The sequence below is a fragment of the Simochromis diagramma genome, unplaced genomic scaffold, assembly GCF_900408965.1.
Source record: "Simochromis diagramma unplaced genomic scaffold, fSimDia1.1 OVJJ01000421.1, whole genome shotgun sequence".
NCBI classification, from domain to species: domain Eukaryota; kingdom Metazoa; phylum Chordata; class Actinopteri; order Cichliformes; family Cichlidae; genus Simochromis; species Simochromis diagramma.
The window spans coordinates 5632168-5644256 of record NW_024387250.1 but is presented as its reverse complement, the minus strand read 5'-3'; the positions used below and the strand labels follow the sequence as shown (position 1 = coordinate 5644256).

Genomic DNA, 12089 nt, shown 5'->3' with positions numbered 1-12089 from the left:
CTTATGAGTCACAGCAGCCACCAGCAGCCTGAAGCGGCTTTACTGTACGGAGCACCAAAAAGAGACCCTCATCCTGTGCTGCAGCGCCACTCTGTGGTGATGCCTAAGTACTGCCATCTTCCCCTGCAGTCAATTTTTTTTAAATATTTGCTTAAAGTAACGTTTCTTCTATTAAGTAAAGCCACACACTTTTATGTTAAATCTAAAAGTTAATAAGCTGCAAAAACATTCATATAGAAAGGCAATATTGTTATTATTTAACACCAGTTTTATCCGCTGAGCTCCTCCCCTTCTCCGTTTTCACGCTAGTGAGCGATGAAGAAAGGTTGCCATAATCATCCAACTTCACAATTTGACAGTCAACACCATCTTTAGGTAACAAAATATAAACCCAGTAGGTGTTGCAGCAGATTTGGTAAAACAATACCTTAAGAAAGTAAGATTTATTTTAAAATGAGCAGTCATATTTCAATACCGTTATAATAACGTTAGCTAAATGGTAACACTAGCTATTTAACGTTGGCTATCTAGCTAAAGTAGCTTTAATTCTGTCTAGCAAAAACCTTATAGATTATGGCGGTTATAAGCGGTTTTTTACATCATTAATGTTATTTTATAGATATGAGAGACCAATATTCGGTATCCAGTTTAACTCTTAAGTATGAGCGATTTTGTTAGCATGTTAACTGTTAGCTTGTTAACTAGCGATAGACACAAAAATATATTTTAACGTGTGTGTGTGTGGGGTTAGCACTTTGCTGATGCCAGATTTATTTAATTCAATTTTTCTTACATGTAGTGGGATGTAGGTGCGTTGCTAATAAATTTAGAGACACCTTTAAATAAAATAAAGAATAAGTAAAAAAAATATATGTATATATATTTAAAAATACACTAGGTTTCAAAGTCAAAAGCAACTAGCTGCAATGCAATACATTACAAACTAATTATAAAATTACTGCTCAGAAATCAAACTTTGGTGAAGTTGTCTTTGCTCGTGAATATTAGGTAATGTAATCCTGCTCGTATTGTTGATGTTTCATATTCTAAGATGCATTGCTCCTGTGATACTTGTGAGCAGGTAACAGGGATGGCAGCATCTAAATACAAGCGCTCTCTCAAGAAAAAGCTCAACTCAGAGCTTGCCATGGTTGTCAGCAGCCTCAGGAAAGAGAATGCCTGCCTGAAAAGGACCCTGGCTGAACTGACCCATCAGCAGTCGCAGCATAATAAGCTTGTAGAGGTAATCATGCTCACACTGCTAAGTCTAATTATTTTTACAATTTTTTTGTATCAATACATCCTGCCAATATTTAAAAGATGTTTTGTTGTGTCTCCATGTAGAGATTCCTCTCTCTTGAAGCCATGAGGCTCGAGTGTACCCGGGAATTTAGGACGAAACATGAGAAAACTGCTTCACCCTCTGAGCAGCTGTGTGAAAAAGAAAAGAGACCAGTGGATGCAGTGAGTAGCATATCCCGTTACTCCAGAGAGATTGAGGAAATCGAGGAGAAGCTTGAGGTCATCTCAACAAGGTGTCAGTATGTCGAGAACAAAGTTACAGGGAAGCAGGTATAGCAGATTTTCAAATTAGAGATTATAATGTTGGAAGCAGTAAAAACAAACAGTTGTGTTTAACCCAGTACATCTTTCTCTTCAAATCTATAGACCATATAGCATTGTCTGGTTAAAGCACAGAAAAAGGTCTGGAGCATGTTAGGCATGCTTAATTGCTTGCCAGGTTTTTTGCCCTGCTACTGCAGGGGACAGCCAGTGATGTCAATGCAAATAATTCCTTTCCCACAAGGGGTCACTGCTGAGCTTTCCAACACAGCTCCCCTTAAATGTCAGTCATGACTTTTGTATTCATTTGGAAAGGCAGGCATCAGTGTCTGTCTCTTCCTCTGAAGCTTTGTATTTGGGAAGTTGTATTAGCTGAGTAAGTTTTATCTCAGACCTTTAGTTTAGCAGTCTGGATGCTCAACAGCTTCTCCTACCTCTATGAATGCTTTACTACCATTAATAAATAAATCTTCAAATGTCCTCCTCCTTTATTCTGACAAAACTGAGTATCTTGTGTTTGGATGTCTGTCACTAAATTGTCCCTCTTGCCAACAACATCAAATCATCTTCTAAGCACCTTGGTATCATCCAGGGGGCCTAAAAAAGTTTTGCCCAATTTTTGCCCAACTGGTCAACAGGATGAAGCTTAGTGGGTCATACTGGCCAGCTTCCTATAGAGAGTCCTTCGAGTAGGAATTCTGGCTCAGTGGAGTGTTGTTTATAGACCAGTGTGTCATTGAGATAGTTCCACTGCATGCCACTAGCTGGTGACTGTTGTGGACAGACGTGTCCACTGTAGGTGCAATGGGAGCAACATTTTTCTGCACTGGTTTACTGGTGGAAGAAAGCTGTCTGAAAATAGTGGAAGCAGAATGGTTAGTACCATCACCTTAGACTAAGAAGGTCCTGGATTTGAATCCAGTAGCTGGGCCTTGATTGGCGATTCTAGCATGAATGTTTGTCAGTCTCTCTGTTATAATCCAGCAAACAAGAAAAGGTCTCGATGTTGTGTGGAGCATTTTTAATTGCTTGTTAAATTTGCAGCTGTGCTGCTTCAGATGCAGTCATGTGAATGTGATTATTTCCTTCACACTGCTCACATTACTCTTAGACTTTCCAGCATCTGTTTAGCTAATTAAGCCCCTCTTGCCCCAGTTATACCACTAGATAGCAGCAGGTATTTTTCAGTCTCACTACCATTAGGATACTGAGAGCCATGATAGTCATCATAGAGATGTTATGGATCTTTTTTGAGCTGTTCTGCCTGCCAGCTAGCTTTTGTTTTTTATCGTAGCAACTAAGAGACTGTTAATATGAATTGCTCATTTTCAAATGTGCAGTATTGTTTTGTGTCTTTCTGGTCTCTCTGGTAGGACTCCACAGCTGATGAACAGGTTTCCACGAGTAATGAAGCTGTGGCAGAGGTCCAAATTCATCTCAGAGATGTAAGTGTTTTCTTGGCACAGCTGGGAAATGCCCCCTGTGTTTTTCTATCCACTCCTATCCTTCCCCTTAATCTTCTTTTAGTCCGTTTTTACTTACAAGTCAGGCTACAGTATACATGTCGTACTAAGTGTTTGTGGTTTGGAGACATCTTTCTGGCAAAGATCTGTTTCTGTCTTTTCTTTTATGTGCTTCTCATTATTTCATTCAATGCCCTGAGGCCTTGGAAAAAAACAAGCAGTGGCTGGAGTATGACCAGCAGAGAGAGGCCTATGTGAGGGCGATTCTGGCCAGAATGTTATGGCTAGAGAAGCAGCTGAATGAAGCCAATCAGGCCCGTTCACAGCAGCACAATGAGGACCATTCAGACGGTGAGCCAAGAGGATAGTGGGCAGCGGACACTCACCACTGGGGCGACAAGGGGCAGCAGTCTGTCACAACAAGTTTTTAAGATATCAAGATTGTCCAATAGTAGCCCACTGTAACAGAATGTGTCCTCATGTGCTTCATTTATCTTTTTTTAATGCCACATGGCACACATCTGAGTAGACATGCTTTTGTTTCCCACTTCTGCTTTTAATTTTTGATTTCTTTTTCTTATTGTAGAGAAAGAGAAAATAAGCCAGATGCAGGAGCATTATGAAAGACTCCTCCAGAAAGCCAAGGATGAACTGGAGGTACTGAGGGAACGAGTTGAAGTGACCCACCAAAATCTGATGATCACCCAAAATTGGTATGTTTGAAAAATCAAGGCATAAAAAATAGATCAGTAATAGACAAAGTGTGGACTGCAGCCCTCTGGTGGACTGTACCTGTATTGCAGGTGGGCTACCAGGAGTTACTTTTTACATTTTGAAAATATATTTTATAATTGTCAGTAGTTTTGCTTATTTTATAATTCCAATTAAATAATCCATTAAAAATGGATTAACTTTAAGAACTACTTGATGCCACGCGATTTAAAACGGAATTCTTAATTTTCTTTTCTGCCTTTTTTTTGATACCAAAAACAAAAGCAGACAGGTTATCTTTATACTTTAAAATGGTCAGCAGTCTGAAGTTTGAGAATGGCTGTAATGATTATATGTTTCCATTTAAGTTGGTGGTTAGCTATTTGACAGGCAAAAATGATCTGTAGGTGCAAGGAAAGAGAAAGGGAAGTGGAGGAGCTCAAACAGCAGCTGCAAGCTGAAAGGTTGAGCAGAAGCACACAGGAAGTGCAGAATTGCCCTGAGGATGAAGAGCAACAACAGAGAGATGTGAGAGAAGTCCTCCAGGGCGTGCTGGATGATGAGAGAAGAAGGTCGGGAAACTCTGAGCTGCAGGTAAAAAGTAAAAATCTTTATGTGCTCACATGAGGGAAGAAAGAGCCAATGAAATCACAGAAAAATTACTCTCCAATCAGGCGAATCTCTTTCAGAGGTTTATGTTAAATCGTCACCATGCAGACCAGGAAAAGATTGCAGACCTAGAGCGACAGGTATGACAGGCACATTTACTTTCTGTTAGTTTTCGCAGTTTCGTGTTGCTGACCTACCCATTGTTAATGATGGCGCAGATTAATGACAATGCACAGAGGATGGCCAGTTTGTGTTTTTTAATAAGTCTTTTGGAGATAAAAAGGTTGCAGTATGCAAACACAGTGTGCTCTGTTTTGTCTGTGCCTGCCTTCTACAGCCACACATTATCTCTTTTATTATAGTGTTATTCATTCAGTTCATCGCAGTGACAATTTTTTACATTTTAGATCCAGATTTCTTCACAAGACCTTGAGGATGAGAGGCAGAATTGCTCTTATTTAAAGAAGCAAATGGTCAAAGTTCTGAAGGCATTGCAAAAAGGAAAAGGCCATGTGGCAAAGCAGTTAAAGGTTGGCGTCAGTATCTAATCAAAGGATGATAAGATTGATCTGTGATCAAACTTAAAGCTGCATTAATAGAGTTTTTACCCCTCAGCCTTTAAAGGATAAAGAGTGCCCACCCCATCGTGGTGTGGACGCCAACGTTTCTGAACATGATAACTCATGAACAAGGCAACACAGGATTTTGTAATCTCGACCTCAAGATCAGAGGTCAAGTTTTCTTAAAATCTTGTAATAACTTAAGAAGGAAATGACCTAGGAGTTTCAAATTGATACCATAGGTTTGTCTACTAGGAGGCTGAGGGGTAGCTCTAGCAGCTGCCAGTATTTTGTTTTCCTTTTTTAACCAATTCAGTGTTGCAGGCAACATTAATTTTCATTTGGAGCTGTGTTTTTATTTGCCTGGTCACTGAATATTCAGTACTTACTGCCTTTTGTTCACCTGAGCACACCAGATGTTTCCTCACTTTGCGTGTCTGCTGCTGTAATTTCTTCCATTGATAATTTTCTGCACGAACCACAGTTAAAGCAAACATTCAAAACGAATTCAAGTTGTAAAATCAAGTAAAAAGCAGCACTTTTCATACTCAGCCTACTGTGTTATTGTAAAAAATAGTGTAGCTTTAAGATTTACTTTGGAATAAATTTAGCAGTTTTCTTTTTTTTTGTTAGTTTTTTTAATCCCAGGACTAAAGTGTAACTGATGGATGATGTTGTTTATGTTAGAGAGAGGAGCCGGATCAGAGCTCAGGTGAAACGAACCCTCCCCTGTCCCAGTTCTCCAGACCCAGCCTGACGTCCTCGCCTCACAGCAACTTGATGAATGAAAGCTTCCTGGAGTGTCCCGTCTGCCAGGCCGAGTATCCAGTCAGTCACCACCGAGAACTGATGAACCATCTAGAAATCTGTCTAAACTGAGCTGAGCCCGGAAGCTCTTTAAATATGCATCTTCTTTAAGATGGATTGGTTGTTAAATTCAAGTTATTTTGATAAATTAATGTGACAAGTTGCTTAAGCTGTGTTTGAAACGAATCCTCAAAGCTTTGATTAAACATAACAGCAAAGATTTCCCCAGAAATGTAACTGAGTTTGGAGCAATCTCTGCTTCATCCAGCACAGCCAGGCAGCTGCAGCTGCTTACAGCTCTTGGCAGCATACTGTTGCAGCTGCTTGAAATCTGTAATTAGCAATAAATGCACTATGTAAAGGGCTACATCTTGTTTTCATTCTATAGTATTTACAGGTTGTCTCTCTAAACTGGCCTTGTATTATCTGGACTGGACTAGCACACCAGCTGTGCTGGATGCGGAGGGATTGCAGAGGAATAACACCTTGCATGTTTTTGTACAAAATAAACTATTAGATGGAAAATTGTTTGAAGTTTGGTTTAAGTACTCTGTAGAAACTGTGCTCCATGTAATAAATCTACTGATATTGATCTTTTTTTGATGCACTCAAATTATTTTTGGTTTCAACTGATATATACAAATATACAAGCAACTATTTGATGTTTTGAGTGTTGTTGCTTTTTAGCAGGAAGTGTTTTAGCAAACTGCAGTGGTAGGTTTATTTCTATAGCACATTTTGTTACATGTAAACTATGTGCTTAAAACAGAAGGCAGTGAAAAGAGCAAAATAAAATCAATTTAGAAAGAAATATTTCCAAAGTGCAGCACTTAACAAATTTCTCAGACTACTTGTCATTAAAAACAAGAAAACACATATTTTAGAAATTTATCAAAAAATAGTTTAAAGCTAAAAACGATATGTTATTTATTAGGTAAGCAACAAACCAAATTCATGTTTTTATGTCCAAATGTGAGTAAGCACATCATCACGTCATCACTTAAAGTGAAAATGCAAAGACTTCCTTTTAAGCATTGCAGAGCAAACACCATCAGAAAGTCTAGTCTCCACCCTTTTACTTCTTATCAGCATCTGTCAACATTCATTTTTCTGTTTGTCTGCAGGAGTGAGCAGTGTGTGCATTTCACATTTAGTACCTTTTCAGCCTGCATGGATACAGACCTTCACATTCATTCCCTTCACTTGAGAAACTTGACTTTTTTTTCTTTCTTCTCTGAGCTGCATCACTCAAATCAGGTTGCTACCACTATAATGGAAACCGCAGCTATCAGTGCAGTCTTTCTGGTCTCTGTAGCTGCAAATGCAGGAGCTGCAGTCCTGGTAACCTGTGGACGCAGGCTGCTTGCCAATAAGACCATCCTGACGCTCAACTTGTTCGTGGCTGATCTGCTGTTCGTCAGCATGATCCCGCTGATTGTGACAGTGCGTTGGACCGTGTCCTGGGAGCTGGGGTATGCAGCCTGCTACACATTGCTCTATGTCATCTGTATGAGTGGCTGTGTCGCCATCACAACCTTGGCCACGATCAGTGTGGAGAGAGTCCAGGCTATTCTCCGGCTGCAGACTGTGCCAAGTCTGGCTCCCAGGATGGTGACTGTGACCCTCGTCTTCATCTGGGCTTTCTCTGCACTCACCTCCCTCCCCCTCAGTCTGTTCTTCACTGTGATGGAAGTGGATTTCCCAAAGCTGGTATGGATGAATTTAAAAAAGAGGAAATATTTCTACAATAAAGCCATGCCTATGTTTGTTATTATCTCCGCAGGAACACGGCCACATCTGTACTCTCAAGTGGCCTGACCCAGCAGGGGAGATTGTGTGGAACGTAGTCTTCACTGCCCTGAGCTTCCTTTTCCCAGGACTCATCATTCTGGTTAGTTACAGCAAAATATTGCAGGTGGGTTAATGCTGTCTTTGCTAAAGATGGCAGGCAGCGAGGAGAAGGACAGATCAGCTGTTGTCTGTTTTTATGCTTCTAACGCAAATTGTAAAAATCCAGCTCTGAATTTACCGTTTTCTCAATTTACAAGTTTCTTACATGAAGACAGAAATATACATGAGTTAACTTAATTTTTAAACTAAAAATGTTTTTTGGCCACTTCAGTTTCTTTTTCCAGCTGTCATTATACTTATATTATTAATTAAATAAGCATTCTTCCTTGAATTAATGCATGGATATCCTGATTTCTTAGACATTTCTCTGTCCCCGTGGGGGGGAAAATGTGCGCTTACTAATTATTACCTTTGTGTGTACGTTCAGTGATCTCCGCTATCAACTGTTAACACTAAACTGGGCAACCAGTTATGCCAATGTATCCATGAGTGTGACACAGAGAACAGAAGAACATGGTGACCAGCTGCAAATTGATTTTAGCGCTCAGTAGACTTTATGGATGAGACAAATAAAACTGTTTCCATGCTTCATGTGTAAATCCATATACAGATCAATCAGGGTGTGTAAATGGTTTCATCATGTCTCTGTAACCACAGGTGTTTGCATTGTATCAAATATTGTATTTCTGTTCCAGATTGCTAAAAATTGCAGGTTAAGGCTCCGACCCAGAGACCGTCAGCACCCCAATGGAGACTCTCCTCACTACTACATCTCCCGCCAGGATATGAAGCTGTTCCGTACTATGCTGGTCTTGATGCTTTCCTTCTTAGTCATGTGGAGCCCTATTTTCATTATCTTCTTCGTCATACTGGCCCACAACATACAGGGTCACATATATGTCTCTTCCACCATGTTCTTCTGGGTGGTGACGTTCACTCTGGCAAATTCAGCGCTCAATCCCATCCTCTACTCGGTCTGCCAGTTCAAGAACAGCTGGCGCAAACGCTGCTGTGGCTCAGTTGTGTTTCCAGTGAGAAAAAGACCCACCAGTGGGTGAACACTGGGAATACATCCATAATCATGTCAAATACAGGGTCATGGTAAGAAATTGTAAGAAATAAATGTAAAAAATTACAGAAAACGTTCTAGTAGCTTGTTGTTCAGATTGTCTTGTAAATATAAAACAGAACATATTTTTTTTCTATAGTAGTGAAAAAACAGGGATTTTGTCAGTTCCTTAATTGTTCATATATTTGTTCATTACTTTACTGTAGTATGAATGGCTGTGGTGGAGGTCTTTTTCATTAGGCTATAAAGCTTGATTATTTTTACAAAATTTTTAAAGCCTTCCAGTGGGCCAGATTAGAGTCTTTGCCAGGCCAAATTTGGACACCGGACATTAAGTTTGACATTCCTGAAATAGTGCAAAGCATGTATGTCTGGTGGCTTTTGTACACGTCACATATAAGACAAAGAGTGTGAATGCAACACCTACAGGATTCTGCATTAGTGTCAAAAGCAGTGTTTCCAAAAGGTTATTGAGGGCTAAAGATCGATCGATCGATCTATCTATCTATCTATCTATCTATCTATCTATCTATCTATCTATCTATCTATCTATCTATCTATCTATCTATCTATCTATCTATCTATCTATCTATCTATCTATCTATCTATCTATCTATCTATCTATCTATCTATCTATCTATCTATCTATCTATTGTGCTTCTGGCTCAAATACTGCCAAAAGGTTTTGCATATTGTTTGACCAACTTATTTCTTATCCTCCTGAGTTGTCCACCTGGTGTTTCACTGCATTTCTGACTTTTTTATGCTGTTGTCTCAAAGCTTATAACAGCATCATAACCCTTTAGCTGTTTCCCAAATGATTGATTCACTTGTTCTATATGAAAGACTGGAACTTTTCTTTGAACTGCATGGTATCTTGTAAACTCTAATGACCATCTTTTACACCACATGCCCATCCTGATGTGGCAACCACAAAAGAATTTGTGCCTCCTTCCCAGGATTAAACTGAGGAATCTTTCTTTTAAACCATTACACACATATTTCAAGTAGTGGAATTTTTATTAACTGCACAAATTTATAATTTCAAAAAATACATAATTAATATACTGTATTTGTCATTTTACACAATATCTTATGGAGAAACTTAATGGATGGAAGAGATTGTTTTTGTCTTTCTCTCTTACAACAGGCTCTGACACCATTCTTTATCTATTCACTCTAAATAGTAAAAAAACAAAACTGAATAGTATAGGGTGGAGGAAAGATGTTTGTTAAGGAAATGCTCATGTGCCAGACAGAGTCCAAATCAAATGACATGCAAACTGTTCTGGTAAGCTGATGCACCACGTAGATGATGTTGTTAAAGCCAGACTGAAACAGATCAGGATGTCAAGCTTCATTTCAGCTGTGATTTGTCCACAAAACATTTGTTTGGTTTCTGCATCCAAGGCTGAGCAAACTGCTGCAGACAGCTATGGTCTGACTGATCTGTCTAAAAGAAATAAACAGTTATATTTATCTAGCTTTTTTCTAGGGAATCAAATGTTATTTATTCCTCTGCTTTTGTTTACTGAATAGAAATATTTTTGAAGATCTCGTAAATCGTGATCGTTTAATTGTCTTTTCGCGCTCTTATGGTGGCAGCGTAAGTTTAACAGCAGGGAGGCCTTGGATGGGCAGTTCTTGAGCAGCAGCTGCTTGTAAAAGCTTTACGGGGTGTTTTTGGCACAGTGTACACTTTCATAATCATATCATCATAACAATAATTAGCATCTTCTACTTCTTCATCATTTAATCACTGATGGACAGGAAAGGATCCTAAGATGTAATTTCATCGTTCATCAAAACATAATTTTGAGCTTTATTTGTTTACATTTTTCATATAATTGAGGTATTATACTATATTTTCATATAGTAAGTATGCCTACTCTGTGGGCTGACAAGATGGCAGACCTGCAAAACAAGTGCATTCACTCAGTTTGCTCAAGATCAGAGCGGGAGAGCCTCTAGCAATTTAAAATCTTGATAGTCATGTAGAAAAGCTCCCTGTGGATGATGCTCTCTTCCCCTTAAGGTGTAAATCTTAGAGAAAGAATTTTATGAAGCTAGTGAGTCCACCTGACAACTAAACATATCTACCTTGCTCAGCATTTCCCTCTAGTGGGGAGTTCAGCTCATTTGTGTAGACTGCCAGACAGAATGGCTCTATTTTACCCACAGCCAGTGGGTGAAGATTGAACATCTCCACAAATAATATAATTTTATTCATGCATCTTTAGGTAAAGGGGCAGATAAGTCAGGTCACAAGCTAATACAGGCCCAAACAATGATCAATAACAATATTTTAAAAAGCACTGAAAGGTGAAGTTAGTAACGCTGAATAATTTGTTACATGGGCATTATTCTGCTTGAGTCCTTGGATTCATCATGCTACAGTGACACTTACCACCCATGTAAACATTGTTCCAGCCCTTCATACAAAGGAACAGCATCTCCCATCAGGATGATGTCACACTGCTATAACTGTTATGGCATGGCTCAAATGACACAACAAAGGCCACCCCAGCTTCCAAACTCCTCAGATCTCAATGCAAGAGCATCTGGGGGATGTGCCAGAACAGGGCTGATCCACTGAGACTCCACCCCTAAACCACACAACACCCACAGAGGTCCTGTGTCAACGCCCTGACTTAGGAGAGGGGCTATTTGGGTGAAAAAGGGGAAATCTACAAAATATTACACAGTAGTCTAATGTAGTCAGTGATCAGTGTTTATTACAGGAAACTCCAAATACCTATTAAAAAGTGAGAAACACTTGACTCACTGTGGTCATATTGTTACTGGAAAGTCTGTGTCCTACTCTGGTGATGAATGGTGACATTTATGAAGCACAGACACTACACAACATCTTGCAGCACACACAATAATATCCACTGTTCTCTCCCTGGTCCAGCAGCTGCTGATACTTCTTAGAAGCAGCCTAATAGCTTCATTCTTCCCAGCTTCATTTTTCAAACCTCCCAGAGGAGGATCACGCTCCTCTAATTCTCTTGCATTAGTAATATCACTGTAAACATGCGCAGGATATCAAGTATTGTAATCATGTGAGTATTTGTGCACTTTTCAAAAGGCCTGCGCATATTTGTACCAAGATGGGTCAGAAGCATGCAGGCCTGACAGCCACAGTGAGTAAACATATTAATCAGAAGTAAGAAATGAGATGATGACAGCCTTATAGGGCTCCAAGAGCACCCTCCTGAACAAGCAAGTGTCTGGCACAGAAGATTAAGAGAAAACTGCAATAAAACTGTGAAGGTGGGGGCTTGCAGCAGTATTAAAGCATGAAAAGAGACGAGTGTATTTTAGAGACCGTTTAACCTGCCCTTTGTTTAAGAGGATGAGGGGGATGGTACTGAGGCAGAACAGATGTCAGAGTGACAGGAGGGTTTCCCCACACCCCTCCACCACAGGTCAGAAATACTTTGCATCCTCCAG

The 12089-nt window shown here is 39.6% G+C and overlaps 2 protein-coding genes across 8 annotated transcripts; both read left to right on the top strand.

Moving 5' to 3' along the window:
* The first annotated feature begins 222 nt into the window (after positions 1-222).
* On the top strand, positions 223-6305 carry LOC120714952 (centrosomal protein of 55 kDa-like). Of its 7 annotated transcripts, none has more exons than XM_040001622.1 (10): positions 223-375; positions 1082-1243; positions 1345-1464; positions 2937-3008; positions 3227-3377; positions 3613-3739; positions 4145-4331; positions 4412-4486; positions 4754-4876; positions 5594-6305. In XM_040001622.1, exons 2-10 carry the CDS (start codon positions 1091-1093, stop codon positions 5783-5785), a joined length of 1200 nt encoding a protein of 399 aa, XP_039857556.1. In that variant the 5' UTR covers positions 223-375; positions 1082-1090; the 3' UTR covers positions 5786-6305. The 7 variants fall into 7 exon arrangements, with proteins under 7 accessions (XP_039857556.1, XP_039857554.1, XP_039857557.1 ...); XM_040001620.1 differs by having other exon boundaries at positions 1345-1572; positions 4427-4486; XM_040001617.1 differs by having other exon boundaries at positions 225-375; positions 1345-1572.
* A 112-nt stretch (positions 6306-6417) lies between these two features.
* LOC120715010 (free fatty acid receptor 4-like) lies at positions 6418-9117 on the top strand. Its single transcript, XM_040001724.1, is given in 3 exon segments — positions 6418-7510; positions 7512-7632; positions 8222-9117. Coding segments are annotated over 3 exon segments (1047 nt in total). The 5' UTR covers positions 6418-6985; the 3' UTR covers positions 8623-9117.
* The last annotated feature ends 2972 nt before the right edge of the window (positions 9118-12089 follow it).